Source organism: Asterias rubens, chromosome 12 (assembly GCF_902459465.1).
Source record: "Asterias rubens chromosome 12, eAstRub1.3, whole genome shotgun sequence".
NCBI lineage: Eukaryota > Metazoa > Echinodermata > Asteroidea > Forcipulatida > Asteriidae > Asterias > Asterias rubens.
Window position 1 is genome coordinate 3,648,324 of NC_047073.1, and position 27,896 is coordinate 3,676,219.

Below are 27,896 nucleotides of genomic sequence, written 5' to 3' on the forward strand. Positions count from 1 at the left end.
AAAGTACTTTGACCTCTCGGTCTGTCTGTGTCGTGTAGTAGGCCAGACCTTTAATGGGTTTTTTTAAAACCTCTTTTTTGAGCAAAGGAAAGCTTTTAAAAAGAGTTTATTTTTTTCTGTGATTGGTATTTAACAAAGTTATTATAATCCACTCTTTTATGAAGACACAACATAGCACAAGGTTCAAACACTTTGGCATTTACCGACAAACAGTTCTATAAATGTGTGCTGAATGTTTAGTTTGATCATTTACAAGGGATGTTTGCTGTGTTGCTTCTTTTTCTCTCAATCAATAGTGGTGTGTATTTTATGGCGTCAGATATTCTCATAATTTCTGATTTTCATCTGTGAATGAGTATTCAGTTCACAGACGTGTAGTTGTTGTTGGACTGACCTGTAAGCCGTGGAACCATGGGTGGGTAACGCTACACAGTGAGTGCCTTAACTCAGTGGTCACATGTTGATTACACAAAGCTGCATGGGTACATATGTATGTGTTTGTCTAAGCCCTAGACTTTGAGAATGCATATAGTGTGGTGTTCTGAACGTCCATTTTTTAAGTGGCCACACCTGCGCTCCATCATTCTATGGGTATGGTTTCATTTTATTTGCAATGTCCTGCAGACTAGTATACACACTGACCCTGCCCCAACCCAAAGGGTCCTTTCTCTCTGTCTCCTTTTGAGCAACCTTCAATGCGTCTTAGGACTTATTCTTGGCTCCTTGCGGTCAGTGGTCACTCAATGGTCACCCCAATGGTCAGCCAATGGTCACAGGGAAGCAGGGGGGTTGGACTATGGCTGGACACACAATGATGTACAATCATGCCCCGTTGGGATTTGTGTGAATGAGCTTTTGTGTTGGTGTAATTGTAATAGGAAGATTGATGAAGCGGACAGGGATGCCCGGTGGTCTGCAAATACCGTTGGTTCACTCTTTTTTTTGCCCCTCCCTGACTGAATGAATATTACACACTGGTTGTATTGTGACCCCATCTTCCTGTGACTAGGTCAAGTCTAGGTGGACCGTAACTGAATTAAGGAAAATATCACTCGGCACTTCCTATTCAATTTAAATCATTCATGGTACGGCCATACTGCTATTATTATCCCCCCACCCTTCAACCAAATAGAGAGCAGAAATTAAAAATAGACTTTTTTCGTTGTTGTATACATGAAACTCAGCCCACTATGGTATATAATTCTTAAAACACATCAAGCCATTTACTAAGGCACAATGTGTCGATAAATAACTGCCCTGTTCATTCACAAACTTTCTAACTTTCACACAGGTGCCTTTTTGACACATTGACAGTATATCAATAAAAAGAAATGTTCGTAACATGTTTATTTTAGTGTATAATGTCGTCAAAAACAGAATCGCCAACGACAAAATAAAATAATCTGATCATGATTTCTTGCAGTAAAAGGTCAGAGACTGTTTTTCTTTGAAGCAAAATTTAATCTGTTGCACAGCAGGAGAGCAATTACATTTTTTCATGCTTCAGGATTCCAGTAACTACTCAATTATGATCTCAAAAGACAGTAGTGTTGCGTCGCCACATTGTGTTTTGTGTAGCTCTCTGTTGTCATTCAGGCTGGATTGATTCGTCAGTAACTGTCCTTCGTCCATGGTTAACTCTCGCCTTTACTTCAAGTCTTGAGTTTAAAATTGCATATCAGAGCTGTCACTCTGATGACTCTCTCTAAAAATTTAGCGATACGGGCGGTAAGTAAGAGATGGCGGAGAGTGTCCACTCGTGATACCATTTGGAGAAAGTGAACATTCATGGAGACCAAGAATCCATCAAGTTGCCTAACTCTAGTGAGTAGGTTTGGCCCACATTCTCAGGTGACCTACATCGCAGCCATGAGTACCACTTAAGTAAGCCTGATCTGGATTCAGGTATTTTCTGGAGCAAGTTTCCATGGTAACTGTTGCAGGAGGAGGTTGCAAAGGGGTGTGTTGTGGGGAAAGGGTGAGTGTTCTCGTGAGATTCAGCCTACAAATGGGAAGTGGCTGTCACATGCCCACTGAGATGGATATAGAATTTCTAGTACTTTGTTTTGTCGCCGGGTTTTTTCTTCTTCTTTCTTCTTCTGGATGGTTTAGGTTGATTCCTCCGGTGCTTTCACTTCTGACTTGGTTCGGGCATTTACATGTATGTCCACTGAGTTTTGATGGGGGTCTCGTGTTTCACTGGAAAACTCATTCAGGGGTTGTTATGAAATACTTGTGTCTTTTCTTTTTCATACAACGGATTTGGTCTGTTGAGGAGTATTTCTGAGGACATTGTTCAATGCAAGAGGCAGAGTGGGATATTATGTAAATTTGGGAGGAATGATACTATAGCAGGCTTTGAGTGTCATGAAGGGTGTGGATATTTGATCAAGATGACCCACGATAGGTCAACTTCTACAAAACAGTGCGTCTGTCAACTTGAAAGGAAGTTATACCACTTGAAATGATACAGTTTACATGATGTGCATAGGTCGAGGCTATGCAGATTCTATTCATCAGTGTGTAGCGCCTGCGTGATGCTAGTGAGACGAAACTGATCTCTTATCAGTGTGGTTGTACTTTGCCTGCAGAGAACAAAACCTCCCTTGAATGAATAAAGTCACGGCTGCAGTGAATAGTTTTGGCAAGGGATTTGAAACCAATGGCATAAATAACCAGTCGAGTCGCTTCCTTCCATGCCTTTACTGAACATTGTTCGTCCCCAAATGTTTCCCCATTGTCCTTATTCGTGAAGGAAATGGCATCTTGAGCTTTTAAATGATACGGAATATAGACAGTTTGTTCTTAAGTGTGTGTCTGGTGTGTGTCCGTTGCAGAGGCATCACATTCTAAAGGATTTCTGAAATAAAAAGGGAATGAAAACTGATTCTTGGGGCCCATTCAAAACACGGTACAGTTTGGCAAGCTCATGACATACAATGTTCGTGCATGTTCCTATATGCTAAAGCAGTAAGAAAAAAAATGCATTCGTTTATACGTACATGCTGACTCATATTGCATACAGTTTGTTTATTGTGACTGTACAGTCACTGAATTGGTTCTTTTATGTCAGACTATCAAACTGCCCACTGCTGTAAATTTGTATAAGAGACGAGCCAGTAGTTTTTATGAATAAAACGGTACGAGCATTCATCTGGAGAGTATTGGCAGTCAAAATGATTGAAAAACAAGGCGAGCCTTGCGTGCCGACTGCAGCTTTTTGCCGAGTTTTATCAGCATAGAATATCATCCTTTCATGTGAAGAGCCAATGGTTTTGGCCTTGCCATTGGCGTATCGTACATAGACGGACTGCACTCGGAGCTCAACTCAATGAGCTTAGCATGTTCACTGAGCGAGAAAGCTCCCCAGGCGGACAGGCATGCGGCTTGCTGCCACTGAAAGCCCTGGTGCGTGAGAGATGTAGTGGAGGTAGGATGCTTCAATTCAGGAACCCTTAACCTTACCACATGCTGGCTTATGCATTGGATCGACAGACTACTGAAGGCAAAAATGTAGAGTGGTTAAAAGAAGGAGAAGAGAAAAAAAATGCTCCAGTGGCGACATGCCTCGTGCTCCATAGAAACAAATTTCATATGTCATCATGATGTCACTTGCTGGCAGCTTTCGGTCGTTTCTTTTCTATGAAAAAAAAACAAAAAACCTAGTTGTCATTAGCCCTTTGTCATGAAATGCATTGTTCTTGAGTGAAATGTATTGTCAAAGTAATTGTCCAGCATTGACAATAACTTCTCTTTGTTGTCGTGGCATACAAACAAAAAGGCAATAGGGTAGGAGAGGACAGCTGTGTTTACTCTCTGCCTTCCCCCTCCCGTGACAATGTACATGTAGTGCATTGAAATCTTATAAAGAAAAGATCGTTACAGAGTAGAATGTTACTCCGATTGATTCGCCATGTAAAGATGGAGCTATAATTAGCTAGTAATCTTAGAATTAATCAACCCCCCCCCCCCCCTAGTTCAGATGCATTAAATTCAGCCAGCTCTCAGTATACTAATTGACATTAGATATCTTGCATGCATGGTAATGGGGGGATGGTATGAAATTTGAACTGCCGCGGTCCTAACTATTTGATTAAATTGATAACCTCTAATGAATTCATCACAATTTTTTACATTTATGCATCTGAATTGATTGTACGGAGAATATTTTAGTGCTGAAGTGATTTATAAATTTCCATAATAATGTGATTACTCCGTCGTTTTTCATTTTGATAACGATTATTTCTTGTCTCAACAGCAAACAAAGCAAGAGTGGACATTAATATTGTAAAATTTTTCGTCTTCGTTCGTCATAATTTTGATTTACTATAATTTATACATATTGTTAAATTTGAAGGTTAGAAGGAGAAAATTGAATGGCATTGCTATGGTAACAGAAGCCACCCATAATGCCCCATTACTGTGGTGTAATTCACTTAGAGCAATGATTCGTAGTTCTATTTATCCCCTATCCATGAGTGACAGTGTCTGCCTACACTGTGTGTGGACCTTGCTAGCATAATGTGATTTACTGTTACCGATAATCACAGCGTTGGGCCTGTCTAGAAGCTCCTTATTGGTCCAGAGAAGATCTGTTTAGTTAATTTTCTAGCCAAGAATTGGGATGTCCCTGGTAGAGTGTGTGTATGCGAGGCTTCCTACTGAGCTAGCATTCATCCTGCCTTGACGGAGAACACTCACTGACCGTAAGGACCCCTCAACCGTTGTCAATTTTTTTTTTTTCTCGGTAGTGACTTAAAGATTCCCAGCATCCTTTGCACATTTGATGAGATAGATTACGTCCCAGCGAATAAGGCGCCCCCTGGATTTGATCACTCCCTGTAATGTGAAATCCCAGGAGGAGGTCATACGTGTCTCCTTGTTGTGAAAGTCTCTCGAGCCCATGGGAGATGATGTTTCTTGTGACTTGCGCTCTCTCTCTCTCTCTCTCTCTCTCTCCGTCTCCCCAATCTGGTTTGAAATGCTTTCCTCGTCCACTGCACGGCTGAGCTTTTTACGGATCGCATCCTTCAAGTCTTGATTGTGTTTCCATTGCGCATGGTTGGCGTATAGACTCTGCCAACAAGAAAGCATCTGATGTCGTCGTGGCGTGGCCTGCCCGTGGGTGACTGTCAGAGGGTCTTGGTATTCAAAGCAAGGACAGGGATGGATTAGTTGTCGATAATGGATGGCAAATCTCCCTTCATTTTAGCCATGGCACAGCAGCTATCTGATCAGTTGACGTGTTTCTCATTTATAAAGAGATAATTTACTGGCCTTGAGAGGGCTCAGTATTGCTAAGTCTTGCATACATGAGGCATAATATGGTAACCATCGACCGACAACGACCAGCCAGCTATATAATAAAACCCTGCAGAGCGTCACAATTTTTTTTTTCCATAGGAAACTCGAGTGACTAGACCCAGAAGGCAAATGTATGGCCAACCTTATAGTGCCTGCTGATTAATATTACCATGTGAGTAAGTGTTGCACCTCAGTGCGTCCGCACAATACACCCAATCGCTTGTAAAAATGGCTTTGTAGTGGCTTTTCAACAGAACTCTTTTCTCATCCTAACCTCACACACTCACCGCCCACCTCCTACTTACCTGACACACATCAAAACGGAGTGGAGGTGATCCAAACACAAAGACCTTTTTTTCCTCCTTTTTTCTTCTTCATTTCGTGGGCAGAGGCGCCGCACAGTGAACAAAGCCATACCGTGTAACTCATAAAAATAGTCAACCAAGATATGTTTTTGTTTATTTGGGGGGTGGCAAAGTTCACGTGATGATTGTTACTGTGTACTTGTAACTGGGTCACAGTTTTTTTCTAGGATGTACTTGAATACTGTGTAGTAGAGAGACCCGGTTGTGTGAATGCAGCAGGGGTGACTGACCTGGTGGTCGTGCCTGGGTGTCTAGCTAACAATCACTAAAGGGTTCATCCCTGGGCCATGACTGAATCACCTTACTATGCTATGACTCTGGCTCATGTATACACGCCATGACATTTCCTCTTCTGTGGGTTTATTTTTGCTGCTTCTTGATAAAGCTACATGAACCTATCGAGCTTGCTCATGTTTTATTAGAAAGGATTATGTTGGAACAATGACAACTTAGTTTTTGCTGTCATCAAATATCATCTTTGGACTTGCATTATACACTAAAACGTGGCATGTGAAGTACTTTAGCAAACTACTACATGTAACTTTTCAAACCTTCCTTATGAGTTTCATGTGATTCCTTTATTTACCATGACGTGAAATTCCCAACAATTCTGTAATACTAGCAGCCAACAGTAACAAAGAGAGAGAGAGAGAGAGAGAGAGAGAGAGAGAGACCAAATCAGTGCTGACAAAATTCAGACCTTTTTCTGAATCAGACTTTTCTAAGATGTCTGCCTTGTGAAAAAAGTAGCTGTCATTTTGTTCTTGTCTAAAACAATCTCCTCAAAGCAATGCCTCAATTTCCATATGAAAAACTCCAGTTCATTCGTCTGTTTGTGGTGAGGTAAACGGTTTCCAAAAGCTCATTAAAAACTTAAACTCCAGAGATTTTTAAAAGGTAGAAATGTCATCATTTCTAAATACCTCCTACATTTGGAACATAGTTTCCTACATTTTAGTAAGCATGCCAGACATTTTAGTAAGCGTACAATGTAAGTCGGCCTATCCATCAGTAACTTGCTTTGAGGGTAGGGTTGATGTGTTGGTTTCCATGGAGTTCATTGACTACATGGAAGTTGATACCCTGCAATAACATTTACAGGTATCAGCTTGAAATCATGGCCTTGAGATATTATTTTGCTGGCCCATCATCGGCCGATACATTTAATGAAATAGTCGTGTGTAGATCAACTGCTGATCCTCATGCTCATGAATAATTCTTCTGAAAAATGTGAAACGGTGTCAAACACTTTTGACAACAAATTTAATGTTCAATTTTCCTACTATTATACTATTTTCCTATATTATTTCCTGGCCCATTATCAGGCAAAACATTTAATGAAATAGTCGTGTGTAGATCAACTGCTGATCCTCATGCTCATGAATAATTCTTCTGAAAAATGTAAAACAGTGTCAAACACTTTTGACAACAAATTTAATGTTCAGTTTTCCTACTATTATACTATTTTCCTATACTATATTACTTCCTGGCCCATCATCGGGCGATACATTTAATGAAATAGTCGTGTGTAGATCAACTGCTGATCCTCATGCTCATGAATAATTCTTCTGAAAAATGTGAAACAGTGTCAAACACTTTTGACAACAAATTTAATGTTCAATTTTCCTACATACATGTACTTTTGTTAGGAATTCGGGGGAGGGGGTTGTTCTATATTTTGTGATAGTTACATTTCAAAACATTAAACCCTGTTCTATTAGATGTGAGAAAAAAATGAGGAAGTGAACAGTTTTTCAAAGAAATATATATTTTGGTTCCATTTTTATTTTCATTACTCAGCACTTTCCCTTATGGGTTATCATTACTTGATACTTTTTGTTTTGATACATTAACTAAACAATATTTTCCATTGCACTATTGTTTTTGGCTTATCATAAATAAAGTAGAGAACTCTGAATTATAATTGTTGTTTGGTTTTTCTTCATACACTGATGGAAAACATAAACCATCAGGGGCCAAAGCACGAAAATAGCTCGCTTATTTTACACATGTTACTGGCCAAAATTTCATGCCATATACATTGCTTATGACTAGTATTTAGCTGTTGTTTACTTGGCATAACAATTGAGTGGAGTCTTGGCCGGTAATCAGATTTTACAAAGCAATGAATTTTTTGCTTTTAAAAGCAAAATTTTGTGCTTAAGCAGCTCTATGAAATTGGGCCCAGGCCTGATACTTCACAGAGGCAACAAAGGCGATTGCCTCCTTGCCCCTGGTTGTTGCCTTGGTGCCCATGAAATGCTCCAGTATATATATTTTTAAATTTCTGCATCGGGTGCCCTTTAACATTGAGAAAATGCCGTTGGTGTCCCCTTCCCCCTTTCAAAAACGAAGCATACATTACAGGCCGGTGCGACTAAGTTGTTGGTAATTAGTGAACATGTGTCGCCTTCACAGAACTCTTTTGTAGTTTTTGGCGCATCTGCTGTACCAGCAAGCTCTCCTATTTTTCTTAAAGTAAACAACACATTTGAAATGGTTGCTGTAAAAGATTTCTGTAAAAAAATAAGCGTGGTGACTTTTTACAGGTACATCATTGTGTGGGGTTTACTAATTTCTATAGTGGAGACTTTGTTCCATTTCATTTTACTGCTGTTTGACCGAGTGAGAGGGCTCTGGCGGAAATAACGGCTTGTACACTGTGTAAAAGTAATAAAACTCACAAGAATAGCCAATCAAATCATACAAATTGTAGATTATGCTGATGTTTGTGTGAATATCAGCAGGTTTTCCAAAAGATTAATAATTGAATATAGTACAGATGCATTTATCCAATAAGGTTGTTTGGACATGATAAATTGGCCTATACAATACTCAAACAACCCCATACTGTCAGTCATTGTGTTTTTTACCTTGTAACTTCGCTGATGGCAATTCGTATCCATAATTCATGTACAAAAAAAACCAAATTGCAATTTACATGCATACGTTTACTGCAGGAGGTTGCTCAGTGGATATCCTGTGTGTGTTCATTAAGTTTGGGAGGCAGTCGGACGGTCTAGACAAAGACGAGATGAATGTCTTAATGAAAAGTAAATGCCCCCATTAGAGAACATACTGTTGCTATTGGTCAATGGACGTAGCACACAAGATGTTGTACAAGAAGGTATCATCATAGGCAGGTCACGTAATATAGTACCGTCCAAACACTCAATAGCTGGCTACCAGGACAAAATTGCAACACAACCATGGACATCAATGCATTATGTAAATGATCAACTAGATATATTATGCATGCAGATGATGCAGGCGGTAAATTCTAAGTTTTGATTGATTGTTTGCGATGCTTTCAGAGTGTCGTGTTTGTGTGTGTGTACCGAATTTCAGTAACCTTGTAGTCCGCTATAAAATAATCACACATGGTTCGTTTTTTTTGGTGATGGTTTGTTTTAATTCAGGATAATTTGTTAGCATCAATCACACATGTTTATGTTTGTGTCTTCTATTTAGGTTAAATTGTAAGCATTGAAAACACAAAGGGATCTCTATGGTGGTAATACACCACAGGGAACAATTTTTTGTCCAGCAATTTTGCATAGCATAGTATGTAGACTGAACAAGTCTTCTGCCATTGAATGATAAGATTGAGTAGCAAATCAGTGAATGGTTTCACTTGTATAGCAGAGCAAAATGGCTCACAAAATGTGTCAGTTGCTATTTAAAAATCGAGATTTGCTACTTAATATCAGCATTCAGTGTGCACAAAATAATTGCAGTCTAAATTTCTAGCGATGCAGAATTACTGAACGAAATTGTTCCCTGCAAATGATGATTTTTGAGTAGCATTTTGCTACAGTTTTCAAGAGAAAAATCGTGACACCCACACCCTATAGAAATTGGAAATTTCAAAGCCCCCCCTTTTTTTTAAACGTGTTTGTCGCTTCTTAAAGGCAGTGGACACTATAATTGGTAATTACTCAAAATAATTATTAGCATAAAACCTTTCTTGGTGACGAGTAATGGGGAGAGGTTGATGGATGGTATAAAACATTGTGAGAAACAGCTCCCTCTGAAGTGCCATAGTTTTCGAGAAAGAAGTAATTTTCCACGAATTTGATTTCAAGACCTCAAGTTTAGAACTTGAGGTCTTGAAATCAACCATCTAAACGCACACAACTTCGTGGGACAAGGGTGTTTTTTCTTTCATTATTATCTCGCAAGTTCGATGACCGATTGAGCTCAAATTTTCACAGGTTTGTTATTTTATGCATATGTTGAGATACACCAAGTGAGAAGACTGGTCTTTGACAATTACCAATAGTGTCCACTGGCTTTAATACATCTCTTATCGCACAACCTTTTTTCCAGAGGTTAATGTTGATGATGGTGGCTCGTGTATTTTTTAACAAAGATATCAATCAAACGATGGCGCTGACGGGTTTGGCGGTGCTTTGGTCTTTAAATGAAGTAACGCTATGGATGTGACATTAAAATTCATAATGACAATATCTGAACGCTGATAAAGATAGATTGCCGGTAAAAAGTATGAAATTTACTGTGAGGGTCCATTTTAAGCAGTTTCGTTATCGGCTTCAAAGACAAAATATAATTTTTGGTTTGTTATTATGAAACAGAAGTAATGCATTAAAATTAAGGTGTCTTGCTGAAAATTCATCAGCTAACATAAAACATAATGGATTTTTCTTGTTTTTAAATAACCAATCAAAACCTGATGTAAGGGCCCTATTTCTTGCTTATAAATGCACGAAAAGGCAGCAATAGCACAAACACAATTATGCTAAATGTTTTTACCACAATAAAGGTTACCAGCCAAACTACTACGATAGTACATTATAGCATCTTTCACTGATACCCTGTTTAATTTTGCAGAGAGTCTTTAAAAAGCCACAGTTTGTGCTTCTACAGTCCTTTGAAACTAGGCCTCGGTTAGATTTACAAATGACGCAGGCCTGATACTTCACGGAGGCAACGGAGGCGATTGCCTCCGTTGCCCCTTGTCATTGCCTTGGTGCCCTTGAAATGCTCCAGTAGAAATTTACAATTTCCTCATAGGGTGCCCTTTGCCAAAGAGAAATTGCCTTGGTGCCCTTGCCCTTTCAAAAACGAAGCATACAGCCCTGATGACGTTACGTGTTACTTAACAATTAATAAATTTAATAGATTTCTAACGGTCATTTACGGCATAAGCGTTGTTGCAATGGAGTACAGGTATAGAAATTTGAAACCGCAGCTGGTGGTTTTGGCAGTGTAGCAAACAAAATTGCGCCACTTTCTTCTTGTTGCTGCTGTCAATAAAAAAAACAAAATAATGGAACCGGATCAACGATGGTAATGTCGGGTCTAAAGTGAATCGTGCAGCGTGACTTAACCTGTTCATCTAAATGAATTATCGTTCCTTGGCATCACAAAGGAACTAGTTTATTCAACCACACAGTACAGATCTCTGTGTGTAACAAACTCCTACCTACACTTCAATTGATAGTGAAAACGTTCCACCATAATGGTGGCTCACTTGAAGACGACATATTTGTGTAAACCTTTTTTCTTTAAATCTATTGCAAAAATAGTTTGTTTGGTCTGACATTTAGACCCTAGCAGAGTCTTTCTCGAAGGCCAAAGAGCTTAGCCTTCCAGAAAGACTCTACTAGGGGTGAATTGTCAGACCATTAACTATTATTTTGGTGGTAAAGTAGTTTACAATCGGATAATTCTATTTTCTCAAATGGAAATTATCATAACCTCATGCTTTCATTTTGAAGTTACTGGACTTTAAATTTGACTGCAGCAAAACTTGTCTGCCCATTCTCGAAAGTGGCCGGGTAATCAAAAACACATTTTGGGCCGGCCAACCTACCCATTAAAAAAAACAAATACACGCAACTGTAACACATGTTTCCTTCTTGATAGCTTGGCATGTCATAAAATTATATGAAGACAAACCAAAGGTGTAAACCATCAGGTGTAATGGCTACTCGTTTCACATTTCATTGTGCCATACGCCTTCGTACTAAAGTTTGAGAAGTTGTGTTTAACAATTGCGTCCACAGCGGACTTGCACCCGAGAGTATATAAAAAGGAAAAAATTGTTGTGTTTATAAATTGGTTAAATAAACTGTGTCACGTGTTATACAACATGTGTACATAGTTGATGGGTTTCACAGTATTTTGAAGCTAAACGCCCGTTTGTTGTTGTCATTAGTTCTGTTTGACACAAGCCAGTGATTTCTCAGGATATTTCCTGATAAATTTCAGGACTTTCTGAAAACCTCCTAGAGCCTTCAAATTTTCTTGAAAAAAGTGAAGTAATAACCAAAGGGAGAGAGAAGTAGTCATCATTGTGTCCAAACCTGTTTTTTTTTTCTCGTTTTTTTTCTTTCTCTCTTTCTGTTAAGCTCCTGAATTCTAACATTTAAGAGGTTTTGTATACCCAGGCAAGCCATCTCCACGAATTTCACATCCTGGTCTCAGAAAATTATTTAGTCCAGTAATTTTGCAGAACAAAATATTTACTTTATGTTCAATTGTTTTTGCACGTTGAATGCTAATATTTAGTAGAAGTAATGTTGATTTTTGAGTAGTAACTGGTACATTTTGTGCGAAGCATGTTGCTCTGCTTTTACTGCTTGACAAAGGATATATCGTTTACCGCTGGTGATAGCACTGTGATAGTAATTAAGTGCTTGTAAGAATTCAGTCAACTGTCACTGGTCAAAATGAGGGTCAGAATATAGTCGTGTCCAACTATGGTCAGCAGACCATAATGGAATCCAGAAAGGGAACGCTGTTGTAGGAGAAGACAATTAACAGTCATGTCCATCTATGGTCAACAGACCATTATGGAATCTACCTGTCAAGTCCATACACACATGTTATGGTCAACCGTTCTAATGCTGTATGATCAACCGTTATGGAATCCAGCAAGGCGCCTATTGTAGGAGAAGACCACCATCCCCTGGAGTGATTCAGAAGCCAGTATGCGATAACACAACCATCTTTGACCATAACTGGTGAGGTTATTGAAGGACAGTGTTACTACCAGCATAATCACTGGGCTCTGATGTTTACACATAGCATGGTTTGAGAGAGAGAGAGAGAGAGAGAGAGAGAGAGAGGACAGTTTCAATAAAGTCTAAATACAGGGAACAATTTCGGCCAACAATTTTGCACAGCAAAATATGTAGCCTTAAATTGTTTTGTGTGCTCTGAATACTAACATTGAGTAGCAAAATGGTGACTTTTGGGGAAGCAACTTAAATGCTTGCCTTACTTGTGAATTGTAATTATGCACTACACATTTTCCTTTGTTCTTTACCAGACCAGTGTCCAGGTTCTATCCAAGACCAGGGTCCAATTTCATGGATCTGCTTACCGCAGATTTCTGCACTATCGGCACATAGCTCTATCTGCCTTAAAGTCATTGGACCCTTTCGGTAAACAGTATTGTCCAAGGCCTACACTTCGTGTGTCACAACTTCTATATAAAATAAAAACACAGTGAAAATTTAGGCTCAATCGGTCATCGAAGTCAGGAGAAATAACGGGAAAACCCACTCTTGTATCCGCATGTTTCGCCGTGTCATGACATGTGTTTAAAATAAATCCGTAATTCTCGATATCGAGAATTGATAATTGTTTTAATGTTTTCTCAAAAAGTAAAGCATTTCTTGGAATAATATTTCAAGAGAAGTCTTTCACCACTACCTTTTGTAAACCCTGTAAGTTATTTGTAAATCTGTGAATCTTTTTTTTTCTGTACCGAAAGGGTCCAATGGTTTTAAGTGCAGAATTCTTTAGTAAGCAGAGCCATGAAAGTGGGCCAGGTTTCTGGTTGAAACCAAGCAAAGCTGAGTTTACTCACAGCGAAAGAGACAAGTTATTTGACAAAATACGTACATGGTGTGTAGAGGTGTTACAGTGGCAATTCAACATTCTACAATCATAAAAATTATTATTGTATTAACTCTCTACGAAATTCAATTAATTGCAAATTAAAATTCCAAGGAAAATATACTATTGGAAAGAAGATACTTAGATGTATAGCTAACAGTAATATTCTTGCAAAAATGAATCCCATTACTCGACCTGTTTTATGGCATAATTAATCAACATATGGTCATCCTACTTCTTGCAAACAACATCACCATTGATTAGCATTTTTCCCCCCTTCTTTCTAATGAGTACATCTCAATAAGTATTCATTTCAACTTAGCCATAAAATATAAGCTCATACCCCGGAGGTAGGTATTAAAATTTAACCCCGGGTAAAGTAGAATTTCCACCGGCGTGAAGCAGCGAGCATGCAGCCAGCATATTACTGAAACAATAATAAAAGTGTGCATATTTCACAGCCTTCTGCTCCAAATGTAAATTTCAACCTTTCAAATATTAAAACTAAAGTGTTGTCAAAGTACTCGGCAAGGCTACAATGACCTTCTGTGTGTGCATGGACCATACTGTTGTTGATAAAGGTGGTACTAATTGATTCGTATAAAGGGAGTTTAGACTCGATGAAGTTTATGAAAATGAACAATATGGTTGCCAACTAACACACGCCTACCATAAAAACTAGCTGTCGAAAAACAATGGCGTAAAAAATGCCAGTGTTTTTAATAATAAGTTTTCTTCTAGTGGACAATGGATGCTTTGAGCTTGATAAAGACAATGTTTTTAATGTTGTATGTCGTTAATAAATTACACCACTCTCCTTCAAAATGGCAGAGTGTTTCTATAATACGTTTTTATTTTAAGTGGACATTTGATGCTTTGAGCAGCTTGATAAGTGTACTGTTTTTAAAATGTTTTATGTCCTAAATAAATGAGCAATAAAGTAAGGGAGGCTCATGTTAGTGTGTGTAACTGAAATAAAAGCAAAACATTTGTTTCAGATCGTGAAAACATTTGGTTTTGTGCACAAGGTGTCTGTTTGTGGCATCAGTGAACGAATTATTTAGCTGTGGTTAAATCAAGGTTCCCCCCATTTTCGTCTTTCTTTGCAAAAACTGTCAAGAGAAATCCTAAAAGAATGCTCAAGGGCTTTTCAAACCAAGATAAACACCAGTAGAAAACGTTCAGAAGGCCTTGTTTCAATTCTGTATGCTTCGGCCAAACATAAAAAAAATTGGGTCCAGAAAGTTTTGAAAACTCCTGCAGAAAACCCTGCCATTAGTTCCCTGCCCTGTTTCAGTTTGTTCACAGACACTTCTTGTCAACAAGTGCATGTATTTGGAAAAAAGGGTCTATATATTTAGAAATCCGATCACAATTAAATTCAGGAGATATCTCCTTTTAGGCAAGTTCCCGTTTCCTGTCATTCTGTAGACAGATTTAAATGTCACAACCCCTTGTGTATATTTTTTTTTGAGATGAACATTATTTTTCCATTTGTCTGATGCCATCGGGCTTGCCCCATCTGTAAACTGTTTTGTTTTACAATTAGATCACTGTCTAAACTCTTTGTGGTTAATAAATTTGTTTTTCTATTTTTGTTCACCATCCCTTGTTATGGCTCGAGTCTAAAGGTAAGCTTTTGCAAGGTTTTATGTACAAAATAAAGACACTGCATTGGTCTGGACATCATGCATAACATCTCCCAGGTTGAAATCTAATGAATCACGGAAACCCTAGCGAAACCTTGGCAACAAACAGTGATTGTCAAGTATCCCTTTAGGTTCGGCCAGCCATAACAATGTTCCGTCTTGCCGAAGGGCGAGGAAGTTCCTGCTATGAGCTTGAAGGGTTCTCCCATGAACCTTGAAAAGTCTTAATTACTAAGGTTGGGAAAAGCCAGTAGCCTGCTGGGGTCTGTGGTGCTCCAAATGATTAGAATGTAACGTGCTGTGAAACACTTTCATGTAATTAGAAGTGAATGTACCAGTAGAAAGAAACAGTAATTAAAATAGAATGGCTCACAAAGAAGTAAAGAATGGCTCAAGGAAACATAATATAAATAGACACTCAACTTCCGTTACTTGTCGTAAATCCATTGCAACAGTCATAAAGTGCCATCAAACATTCTCCAATGCTAAACATTCACCTATTCTCAATCAATTTTGATTTCTGTTTTTGACTGATTTTGATTTCTTTTTAGGATTCCCTTTAAAGGCAGTGGACACTATTGGTAATTGTCAAAGACTAGCTTTCACAGTTGGTGTATCTCAATATATGCATAAAATAACAAACCTGTGAAAACTTGAGCTCAATCGGTCTTCGAAGTTGCGAGATAAAAATGAAAGAAAAAACACCCTTGTCACATGAAGTTGTGTGCGTTTAGATGGTTGATTTCGATACCTCAAGTTCTAAATCTGAGGTCTCGAAATCAAATTCGTGGAAAATTACTTCTTTCTCGAAAACTATGGCACTTCAGAGGGTGTCGTTTCTCACAATGTTTTATACCATCAACCTCTCCCCATTACTTGTTACCAAGTAAAGTTTTATGCTAATAATTATTTTGAGTAATTACCAATAGTGTCCACTGCCTTTAAGTACGACAGTTACAAAACCCGGTAACCAACTCTACACTAAACCCGTTTTACTTCATTTTGATTTATGTTTTTGAATTTTTTTTATTATTATTTTTTTATAGGATTCCATTTAAGTGGGACAGTTACGGAACCCGGTAACCAACTCTACAATGAACCCGAGCAAGTGCATCGAGTCTCGATCAGCTTTGACCGTTGTAAGATCACCGCTGTCACCTGTACCTGCGGCAACAGAGATATATTCTGGTGTCAACATGTGGTGGCGCTTTCCCTTTACCGCATTCGCAAAGCGGGTAGTGTGCAATTGCGACTGCCAATCTCAGAAACTTTACTCCAAATGGACAGGGAACAGTTACAGAAGTTTGCCCAGTATTTGATAACCGCCCACCATACTAATGTCTTGCCAACTGCTCAACAGCTCGCGGATGAGATTTTGCAATCTAAATCCAGGATCAACCAACTACCAGGTAAATATATCAATTCGCTTGTTCTTACGTTTTGCTTTACGATATTCATTTCAAATGTCTAGATAGGTTTTAGCTTGTCTACAAGTCAGGGAATACGTAAAAGAGTGGCGACATGGCCTTTTACATTGCCATTTAGAACCTTTTATCGCACAGCCACGATCCTGCAAGGTTTTAAACTGCCAATAATAAAGTCCAAGTCAATACTTTCTTTGCCCATTCTTAATGGCCTTTTCAGACCGGTATGCTTCGTTTTTAAAAGGGCAAGGGGACCGAGGCCTTTTTCTCCTCGGTAAAGGGCACCCTATTTATGAGGAAATTGTAAATTTCTACTAGAGAGTTTCAAGGGCACCAAGGCAATGACCAGGGGGTGTGGATGCAATCACCTTCATTTCAGGCCTGCGTTTTTGTTAAAAGCGTAACAGTAAAAGAAAAACTGAGAGTGATCAACTTTCAGTGAACTTGTCTATCTGTTAAATTGTTCAATATTTCCCCCAGGCTGTTTCCTACAGGGTTAAATTGCATGCTGCTTTTCATGGATATGTGTACTCGCACATACTGCTAATTATGGATTTTAATTGAGAACCATATGTATTGAATTGATTGCACTACGCGTTTATTTGTGCCGCCTAAGCTTGTGTGCCAATATATATGCGAATGGTAATATTAACGCACTTGAGCCAATAGGTCTTAGGCGGCTCCGGCTATGTCTTTATCAGCTGTTAACTACAATGTAAACATGGTCTCGTGACCACCTTTCAACCAATCGGACTGCATAAACTGTCTTTGGTATTTTTTGAATCGTGGGTCTTTAACCAGGGTAGAGTAACCAGTTGTGTTTTAGCTTTCACTCTGGTGTAATGATATGATTCAATTGTCTATTGGCAACTTGAAATATAAAGTTGTGTAGGATTTATATTAGAAAGGTTTGCGGTAACACCATGTAATGACTACCTCTAATGAGTTGGGGTGGTTCTGAAAAGAACTGTTGGTTTCAACTCGGCGCTTCAATCAGTATGCTCTGATCATCTTCTGGAGAAAGCTAGTCTCCAGAAGACAATCAGAGCATACTGATCGAAACGCCAAGTTGAAACCAACGGTTCTTTTCAGAACCACCCCAACTCATTAGAGGTAGTCATTACATGGTGTTACCGCAAACCTTTCTTTATCGTATTTCCACCATGCAAAGTTTCAAATTGTGTAGGATTGGAATGGAGGAATTTGGTGACAATATTTCATGTGGATTCATTTTTAAAGTTAAACTCTGCAACGGTCATAGTGTTATAGCCAGAAGGGTGTCTGGGTGTCTTTTGGACTACAAAATGTGTTGCAAGGGAACAGTTCAGACAACCGGTTTTTAAAGGCAGTGGACACTATTGTATTGGTAATTACTCAAAATAATTATTATCATAAAACCTTTTTGGTGCGACAAGGGTGTTTTTTTCTTTCATTAATATCTCGCAACTTCGATGACCGATTGAGCTCAGATTTTCGCAGGTTGGTTATTTTTTGTGTATGTTGAGATACACCAAGTGAGAAGACTGGTCTTTGACAATTACCAATAGTGTACACGGTCTTTAAGTTTCCAGCAAATTTGTTTTCCTAAACCCGGCTAAATAAAACCTTGGGTAAAGTTGAACCATTGATTTCACATCATGGAAAGAACCCTTTGTACATTGTGCAATGCACGCATACAGGCCCACATTGATCAAGGTATTAAGTATAGTCGGTGACTAATTACACACTGCCATCGCCACAGTACACAACAGTGTGACCCTTGAATCCCTAACACAAATTGACACTTTATTATTCTGGAATTACTCATTCTTCACATGTATGTATCAGAAACCAGTGTTAAAACCTAAACCTGAACCCATGGTCAGTGTACCCTAGTGTGTGTGATGTATATATGGGATCCACACACAATGAATGGTCAACACATCAAATGTTTGTGGTCTCCGTCTCTTCATGCCTTTTATACCCAGTTCTTGGAAAATGCATGAGTAGGAAAAACCTGGCCATTTATTAGATTTAAGAGGATGGTATCCATTATATGGTTAGTAATGAACGCTCACCATGGGGCATTTACACTGATATAGGGCCTTGGATGGATCAGTTTACTGTCTGAACTGAACCTGTAAAAAGGCAGCCATAGAACTTGCCTTTATAACGCAAGGTCATTGGTCCCTCTTTGGTTTACTCTATAGTATAGGATGTAAAGGCTTAGGATTTGGGGGCGGGGCAGAGGTTTCCGATAAATGTCGTAGAATCAGTCACTCAAAACCTACGTGGTTTGATCAAAACTTTAGAAGGAATTTCACCACATCTTTGATTGAGTGCGTCAAATTTCTTTGTGAGAGTTTTTGACGAAATTGGTCCCCGGAGTGACTGTGAACTGTGGACTGTCACACCCAACACTATACCCAACACCCACTAATCCTCAACACTCTATGCTCGCCGTGTGCTAAAGTCACCAGAGTCTGCCTCCTCTCCACTGGTTCCGATCTCCTGAACTTTTGACTTGCCTGCAGGGTGTAAGTAAAGCACAGCCACAGTGTGTGTGCTCCAGTTGGCAGCTATGGATGATCCAAATCAGAAAAGATCGGTAGAAACATATGTGGCTGATCAACTGCAGGCCTGATACTTCACGGAGGCAACGAAGGCGATTGCCTCCGTTGCCCCTGGTCATTGCCTTGGTGCCCTTGAAATGCTACAGTACAAATTTACAATTTCCTCACAGGGTGCCCTTTACCAAGGAGAAAATGCCCTGGTGCCATTGTCCTTTCAAAAACGAAGCATACAGGCCTGCAACTGAACACCTCATCACTAGCAAGCTCAAGTGTGGCTAGGCTAGGAGTCACAGTAATCTACTGTGAGGCTCTGGGTACCGTTACAGGAGACCACTCGCGGTTTGTTTCCCCCAATCTGACAATCTTAAATCCCAGTTGTGCCAGCTGCTGAATACCAAAAGCACACACTCAAACACTCGCCCAGTCTTTGTCTTTCAAAATTCAGCCCATGCCAGGTTGTTGAATTACCTTTTTTTTATTTGCTTGTTGGCTGGAGTATGATAAAATGTACTGGTACAATGTGCATTAATTAAAACTATTTTATGCGCAGGTATAGCGGTAAATGTAGGCGCAACGACAATTTAAATCAAGGTCGTCATCGTTAACGGTTACTATGATTGAGGGCGTTGTTACAAGTGTTGGTTGTCAATGTCATTTGTGTTGATGGTTGTGAGATATGCAGGTATACTCACAGCAGGCCTGAATGAAAGGGCAAGGGCACAAAGTCATTTTCTCCTTGGTGAAGTTCGTGAAGTGCACCCTATGAGGATTTTGTACATTTCTAGTAGATTTTTTTTTCTACTGGAGCATTTTAAGGGCACCAAGGCAATGATTAGGGGGCACCAAGGCCTAATGACGTTCTAGGTTATCAAGTTATATTTTGCTAGTAGATAGATAGATAGATAGATAGTTTATTTCTTTTTACATTCGTGGCCAACGGCCTAGTTACAGTAAAAAATTACAATACATACAAAAAAGTTTACATACAAAAATAGTTACATTAAAAATATACAGCAAGTTTATATAAAAAAATATAACGCCATTGGAGGCTATATTAAAATTTACAAAGAGATGTGAACAAACCACCATGAAAACACACACAAATGAAAGTACTACCTATTAAGTAAATTAACAAAATAAGGAATGGGACTTTTACAATTTATGGCTGAATTTATTGTAAGCTTTTGGTCATACTAAACCTTTTTACTTGACGTTTCAAGGTCTGTTGAATAACTAGAGCCTTTATTTGGCATGCTCTCACCACAAACAGTCCCTTTTTAAGGGACATACATGTAAGCAAACAGATTCCGAATTACCCTTTCTAATCATATGGATAGACACTGTCTCCATGCACTCACTCTCGGCCAAATGCTTTTTTCGTCAGAGCCGATTGGTTAATTTCAATGCTTAATGCCAGTCATCTGCCAAATTACTGTCTTTATCTATATAAAATATTAACCCGTCAACTTATGAGGATACACTTAAGTAGGGACGCTCTTCAATTTCTTCAGTTGGTGAAATTTTACCGTTAGAAAATGCAAAGGAATGAAATTGATTGAATTCTACCTGAAAAATTCAGTAGCCATGTTTTCTTCTTCCTTCTCTCGTAGAAAGCTTCTTTAAAATGAAGATGCACCCTAAGAGCAATCCAGGCATGGGCTAAGATTTCCTGAAGCTAAACTCATGTCAAATTCATATACAGACAAAAAACAAATTAAATCAAGCTGCCCGAGATGGCTGAATTTATTGTAAAATTATACCACTGTGAGCAAAGTGCATCCACTGTTGCATTGCTGTTTAAATTCCGTCAGCGTTAACACGGCGGCGGGTATAGCGGCGACGACTGCCGAGCAGTAGGCAGCTGCGTAGCCTCTTCAGCCCCATGCATAATGGAGGGACGTGTCAGGGACTGAAACGGCAGGAAGTTTGGTGACTTATTCACGCTGCCCGAAATCCAATATCTTTCCCCCGATGACAAATGTACGCCGAATAAACCCTCAGCTGCAGTTGTGTATGCTGTTGAAAATGCTTACCATATGCATACTGCTTAGAATTACCATTCCCCGTAGTGTTAAGATCTCGTGGAAGGGCACACACAGGAAGCACAGGTCTCCCATCTATAATGGCTGCCACTAGCTATTTAAACTCAATGCTCGGCCGGCCTGTATGGAATGACAAATGTCTACCCAGCATGCCTCTCACCTGCTTCTTCTGCTGGTGGTCTCTTTAAACTTGTGACAGTCACCGCAGCGTTTGTCAGCTGCTTTGTTTGACCGTTGCTTCTTAAGGCCCTCTGCTGCTTATTGCCGTGCCATTGTTTTGATGACAATAGTTTATGTATCTTCAATATATACTAAACCTCCACTGAAGAAACACATTGGGTGACATTAACATAGTTCTAATCAACAAATAGGTAGGGTGCCAGTATAAAGGCTACGGTACACTGACATTTATAAATAAAAACCGTACACTGTAGTTAAAATTCTTTGTTGTGAGGGTTTAGATCATTGGCTTAGTACCTAAACCCCTTAGTACCCCAAACCCCTTAGCACCCAAACCCCTTAGTACCCCAAACCCCTTAGTACCCAAACCCCTTAGTACCCCAAACCCCTTAGTACCCCAAACCCCTTAGTACCCCAAACCCCTTAGTACCCCAAACCCCTTAGTACCCAAACCCCTTAGTACCCCAAACCCTTTAGCACCCAAACCCCTTCGTACCCCAAACCCCTTTTTCTGGATCCTGTACCGGTACCCCTAACCCTAACATTTCTGTACACACTTTTTCCTACAGGTGCACCTGACCCAACGGCAGGTGCAAGCATCGATGATGATAGCTGTTGGCATCTCGATACGGAGCAAGTCCAGGAGCAAGTTAAGTTGTACCTCCAACAAGGTGGATACTACGATTCAGAGAAACAACTCAACTCACTATTTGCCAAGGTGAGAATTTAAGCAATGTGTCATTCAGAAATAACTCTCTTAAGGGATGAGAAACTTCAGATTTTGTTTATGAATGCAGACTTTTTTTATATATATGTTTTTTGAAAAAAGTAGGGAATGTTTTCTCATTATATACATAAAAACTGTTCTTTTATCTGTTTTTTTTTTGTGGTGACGCCTGACAATCCTTTTTTTCAAATGCTCATTGAAATTTGTTACTCCAGGGATTATTAAAAAGTGGAAATGTTCTAAAAGTTGGACTATTGTTTCAGAAATGTTTGTAAGCCATTACTCTCACCCCTTGAATTTTGGAACAAGTTGCACTTCCAGTTTTTTATCCATGGATTTTTACTTCAGCGCTACAAATTTGCACACATGGTTTGTATGATGTTTGTATTGTGTCTAGTGTTCAAAACCAGCAGTCCCTTCAGGAAAAGAAGATGTGAAACTGTGTCTGCAGTGTATGTTTCACTTTCGTTAAGTGTAGTATGGTTTGGATATATATGACACCAATCGCACTGGAAAGTAGAGATAGCATACACAGTCAAAACAATCGGTCTTGTTTATTTATTACGTTAATAGTAACCAGGCCTGGAAGGGCACAGAGGCCAGGTAGGGCATGGTCTCTGTTGCCCTTGTTCTTGGTGCCCCTTCTCAAGTTAAGCCCGGTTCATACTTCCTGCGAATGCGGTTGCGAAGCGAATTTGACGTGAATTTGACATCACAACCCTCCTTTCGCACCAATATTCGCAAGTGAGTTGAGCGGAGTTGAACTGCTGCGAATTGTGTGTTGCGAGTTTGTGATGTCGACATTCGTATCGCATTTGCATTCGCAGGAAGTATGAACCGGGCTTTAGCCATAGACTTTAAGACTTTCCAGTGCAATTGCCCTTTGCAAAATAAAGACGGCCTTGCCCTCTCAAAGAAGAAACTCCAGGCCTGAGTGACCTACAATGTTGTCTAGAAGATGGGCGTGTACTGTAGCTGTTATAGTTGTTGTTGAAAACACATCCTCGTTAAACTGAACGATGTAATTTTGTTGTTTATTCCCCAACGCAGGTACGGGAAATGCTGCGAGTACGAGATTCTAATGGTGCTAGGATGTTAACGTTAATCACAGAACAATTTATGGTGGATCCACGGTTACAGCTTTGGAAACAGCAAGGGACACCGATGACAGATAAACCAAGACAACTCTGGGATCAATTGGGTGAGAATCTATATTTATTCAAACTTTATCAATTTTGGTTTTTACCAATATACACTGATGTGTGTGTTAGCACTGTATACTCATACTATCCCGAGCTCTGTGAAAAAAAACAATGTGTACCCGCTGCTAAAAATATAGGACTCCAACTGGCTCTAGCCAACTGGGGTAGCCCAGTGGTCTAGTGGTAAGACACTTCTTCATATCTCACCTGAGTGATACGATTTTTTTTTCACAGAACTCGGGAGTATACTGAGTATACAATGCTTAATACACATTGGTGTAAGGGTTAAAAAATATAATATATTATTCTTTATCCCCGGGAAAAATCAAACACTTTGATCTTGGCTGTGCTCCGTGGTCATAATGGGTTGATGTGGCTGGAAGCCGAAGGCGCCCTTGCATGCCTGCTTCTCGAACACATTGTAGCCGCGTCCTTCGCAATTCAGCTCTGAGCTGCGAGTAAGGATGATTACCCCCCCCCCCAAATTTTTATTATTATAACAAATTTACTCTATAAAATTTAGTCAGGAGCGTAGGTTATTGTATCTGCTTAAAACTGTGAAGATGCCCAGTGGTGGCGAGTGAGTCTCGTACAAGGTCATTTGTATTGTAGCAGTTGTTTTGAAGCAATAAGTAAATCCAAAACATTAAACACTTCCTTTGGGATAGATATATTCAGCATTTTAATTGATTCTTTGGAAAACTTACAAAATCACCATTTTGTAAGCATGGTCGCTACAAATACATTAAAGATACAGTTTAGTCTATTTGCGAAACGGCTTAGGCGAAAGACCCTACATTATATGTAAAGTTAATATCCATTTATCCTCAAAGTTGTGCGTGAATCTATCAAAAGTAATGTTCCAGTAAGCTTTCTATCCGGCCACATTCTAACTGCTCATTAAATCTGGACTTTGCGGGAGTCATTTTCAGCCACGTCAGACAAATTTCAAACCACACAAAAGTTTAAAGGAAATGCATGATTGTTTTTCTTTGGAGTATCAGCGTCTTGGGGGAGTAGCAATTATTGAAAGGAATGGGGAAAACATAAATTGAGTTTGTCAATTGGGAGCCCATCTGTCCTCGAAACTGCATTGAAGTCAATGTTTATTAACTTGTTGTTGTGTTTTCAAGAAGTGTTCAAGAAAACAAAAATTTAATAACAAGACAAAAACAAACTGGACAACCTTTAGTTTGTAATGTTTCTTCCATTGTAATACAAGACTGGACAACCTTCGTATAGCTTCATGATGTTTCTTCCGTTATTATTCAAGTCAGTATGACGACATTTGCTCATAACGGATGTAGAGTCATTAGTTTGTAATGTTTCTTCCATTATAATACAAGACTGGACAACCTTCGCAAGCTTGTGATGTTTCTTCCGTTATTATTCAAGTCAGTATGACGAAAGTTGCTCAAATGGATGTAGAATCAGTCTCAGGAAAACGTTTTGTTACTTTTATCGAAAACTCATTTTCAAAAAGGTCATTTCCTATCAGTTTGAATAATTTAGGATTTGAGGCATTGCATGGTGAGGTATCAATGTATATTTGGTTTGCGGTAACACCATGTGTGTATCTACTTGCCAGGTAGAGTTGTTCTTAGAGAACTGTCTTGCTTTATTCTACTGCCTTTTAATAATGTTTAAAAAAATTCTGTTTAAATTCTCTGGATACTTTACGTGACACAAACGTACATCAATCTCCTGTTTTTGTGTGTGTTTAATATAAAAAAAATCACATTGTTGAGGCCATCCCCAGTCTCTTTCAGTTCCTTTGATCCAAAAGTGGGTACTTGGCAGGAATAAATCGCTCGGTGTGAGTGCAGCTATTGAAGCCTTGGTTAATAAGTACCATTCCCACCAGGAACCAACACCCTAATAATATTTACCCCCAGTCGAAGAGGGAAGAGTGTGCGGACGCCGGCTCACTGTTGCCGAGTTTTGAGCGTAAAAAGTGGCGTGCTTATAGTACTAGAGTATTCTTCTGGAATGAGCTTTAGTCATCACAGAACTGATGGCCTCGGTTTGCAGATTATTTTTAATCAGGATAACAATTGTGGCGGCGCTACATCTGTTTTGTTTCTGGCGTTTTCTGTAAAATCCACAGGCGAGTTTGAAGAGAAACACAACAATTTGATACGCTAAATGGGTTATTTAAATCATATAGCCAGGTCTGATACTTCATGACGGACACGATTGTCTCCATGCCCCCTGGTCATTACCTTGCAATGCTCTCCAGTAGAAATTAACAATTTCCTCATAGGGTGCCCTTTGCCGAGGAGAAAATGCCTTGGTGCCCTTGCCATATCAAAAACGAAAGCATACATGCCCGTATGGCATTATGGCGGTGAATATTTTCTGTATCAACAACAAAACTAAAGCGTTACATTTCAATGCACAATTTCAAAGCCATAGTGAAGTAGAATTGATCCGTAAAGCACAACGTTCGTCTTTGTTCCATTATTCAACCAGGTGCCGAGATCTCTATTATATTGCTTTAATTACTAAAAAAGAAGAAACAAAAAACCAACTCGATACACAGGGATCGCTTTTATAGAATGTTGGCATGGCGATGTATAAAATGTAGGGCTACCAGTGACCCAAACCTTGAGGTAAAGAATTGAAAATCAATCTCTTGAAAGGTTCGGAACGTCGAGGATAGGTTCCCTGTCAATATTACAATCCTGTGCTGGTAGCCAGGCTACTTATTGTTGTGTCATCTGTCAACTTGGCTATGGCTGTCCGGGGACTGAGCGTATATTTGTGTGATGATCAGTCTTTTGTTTTCCATTGGCTACAGTACTAGGACTGTAATGGTGGCTCTTGAAATGTTAAAGGCAGTGGACACTATTGGTAATTGTCCAAGACTAGACTCTACAGTTGGTGTATCTCAACATATGCATAAAATAACAAACCTGTGAAAATTTGAGCTCAATCGGTCATCAAAGTTGCGAGATAATAATGAAAGAAAAATAACCCTTGTCACAACGAAATGGTGTGCGTTTAGATGGTTGATTTCAAGACCTCAAGTTCTAAATCTGAGGTCTTGAAATCAAATTCGTGGAAAATTACTTCTTTCTCGAAAACTATGGCCGTTTCACACAATGTTTTATACCATCAACCTCTCCCCATTACTCGTCACCAAGAAAGGTTTAAAACCAATAATTGTTTGAGTAATTACTAAGTGTCCACTACCTTTAAAGGCACTGGACACTTTGTGTTAATTGTCAAAGACCAGTATTCTCAACATGCATAAAATAACATGTTGGGTCGCTGAACGTTCCAAGCAGCTTCTTACAGCTCCGTCGCAAACGAAATGTGCCAAGCTATTAAAGGCAGTGGACACTATTGGTAATTACTCAAAATAATTATTAGCATAAAACCTGTCTTGGTGATGAGTAATGGGGAGAGGTGGATGGTATAAAACATTGTGAGAAACGGCTCCCTCTGAAGTGCCATAGTTTTCGAGAAAGAAGTAGTTTTCCACGATTTTGATTTCGAGACCTCAGATTTAGAACTTGAGGTCTTGAAATCAACCATCTAAACGCACACAACTTCATGAGACAAGGGTGTTTTTTTCTTTCATTATTATCTCGCAAGGTCGATGACCGATTGAGCTCAAATTTTCACAGGTTTATTTTTGTTTGCATGTTAAGATACACCAACTGTGAAGGCTAGTCTTTGACAATTACCAATAGTGTCCACTGCCTTTAAGACGGGACAAAGAGATAGAACCCCCCCCCCTTGTGCTTAACAAGAAACATTTTGCTTTCCTTCACAATTCAGAACATAAACCCAAACTATGTCTGTGGTGTGTATTTCGCCCCAAGATCTACTTTTAGAAGGAAAAAGAGTTGAATTTTGTTCCAGTTGTAGCTGGGAGTGTACTGGTAATATAACCTTAAGGCATACTTGAGGCCTAGTCAGCGCAGTCTGTGGTTGACCACAAACTGAAAGCATATTCTCAGTATAAACCAAATCTTATATCTTGGGTCATTTTCCACCTCATAATACTACCCCAAATTGCCCTGCTCCTATGTATCACTAAAATCCTTTATATACACCCTGTGGTTACCGTGGTAATACCCATAAAAGATATGAAACAAAAAGCTGTTCCATTATCCCTAGAGGGGTGGTGATTCATGGACACCATGCTGTTTATTATGGACTAATCCAGATGCTGCCCAGATCACTCACTGGAGTAATGAATCACAAACGGTCTCTCTCTCAATCTAATATTGAAAGTACAAGTAAGGGCGATTGATTCATCCCACAGTTACATAACGGTGAATCATGCCCATTTCTTCAGGTGATGTTGCAGAATTTTGGATTGTCAAATTCAATTCGTTACATTTTGTACAATTCCACTTTGTCTTTAAGTCCCAGTGTATGAGTCAACCAGCCCCGGCCCCCTTCCTGTAATTATGTATTAGATTGAGAGAAAATTATCTCCAAAAGAATTCTGTAATTGAGTCTGGTGATGTGACAGAGCTGATGTTTAAGATTCCGTTGATCATATCTGGAAGTTGGAACTTATGAAATGTCGTAAACGAGAGGTCCAGGATGCCCAACTCCAGTGCTA

The 27,896-nt window shown here is 39.3% G+C and overlaps 1 protein-coding gene across 1 annotated transcript in view; it reads left to right on the forward strand.

Annotated features, from left to right (window-relative positions):
• LOC117297525 (zinc finger SWIM domain-containing protein 6-like) overlaps window positions 1-27,896 on the forward strand; it is a 65,755-nt gene that overhangs the window by 10,571 nt on the left and 27,288 nt on the right. The window contains exons 2-4 of the mRNA XM_033780611.1: window positions 16,234-16,596; window positions 21,955-22,103; window positions 23,163-23,313. Coding sequence (XP_033636502.1) covers window positions 16,234-16,596; window positions 21,955-22,103; window positions 23,163-23,313 — 663 coding nt within the window. The remainder of the gene's footprint in view (window positions 1-16,233; window positions 16,597-21,954; window positions 22,104-23,162; window positions 23,314-27,896) is intronic.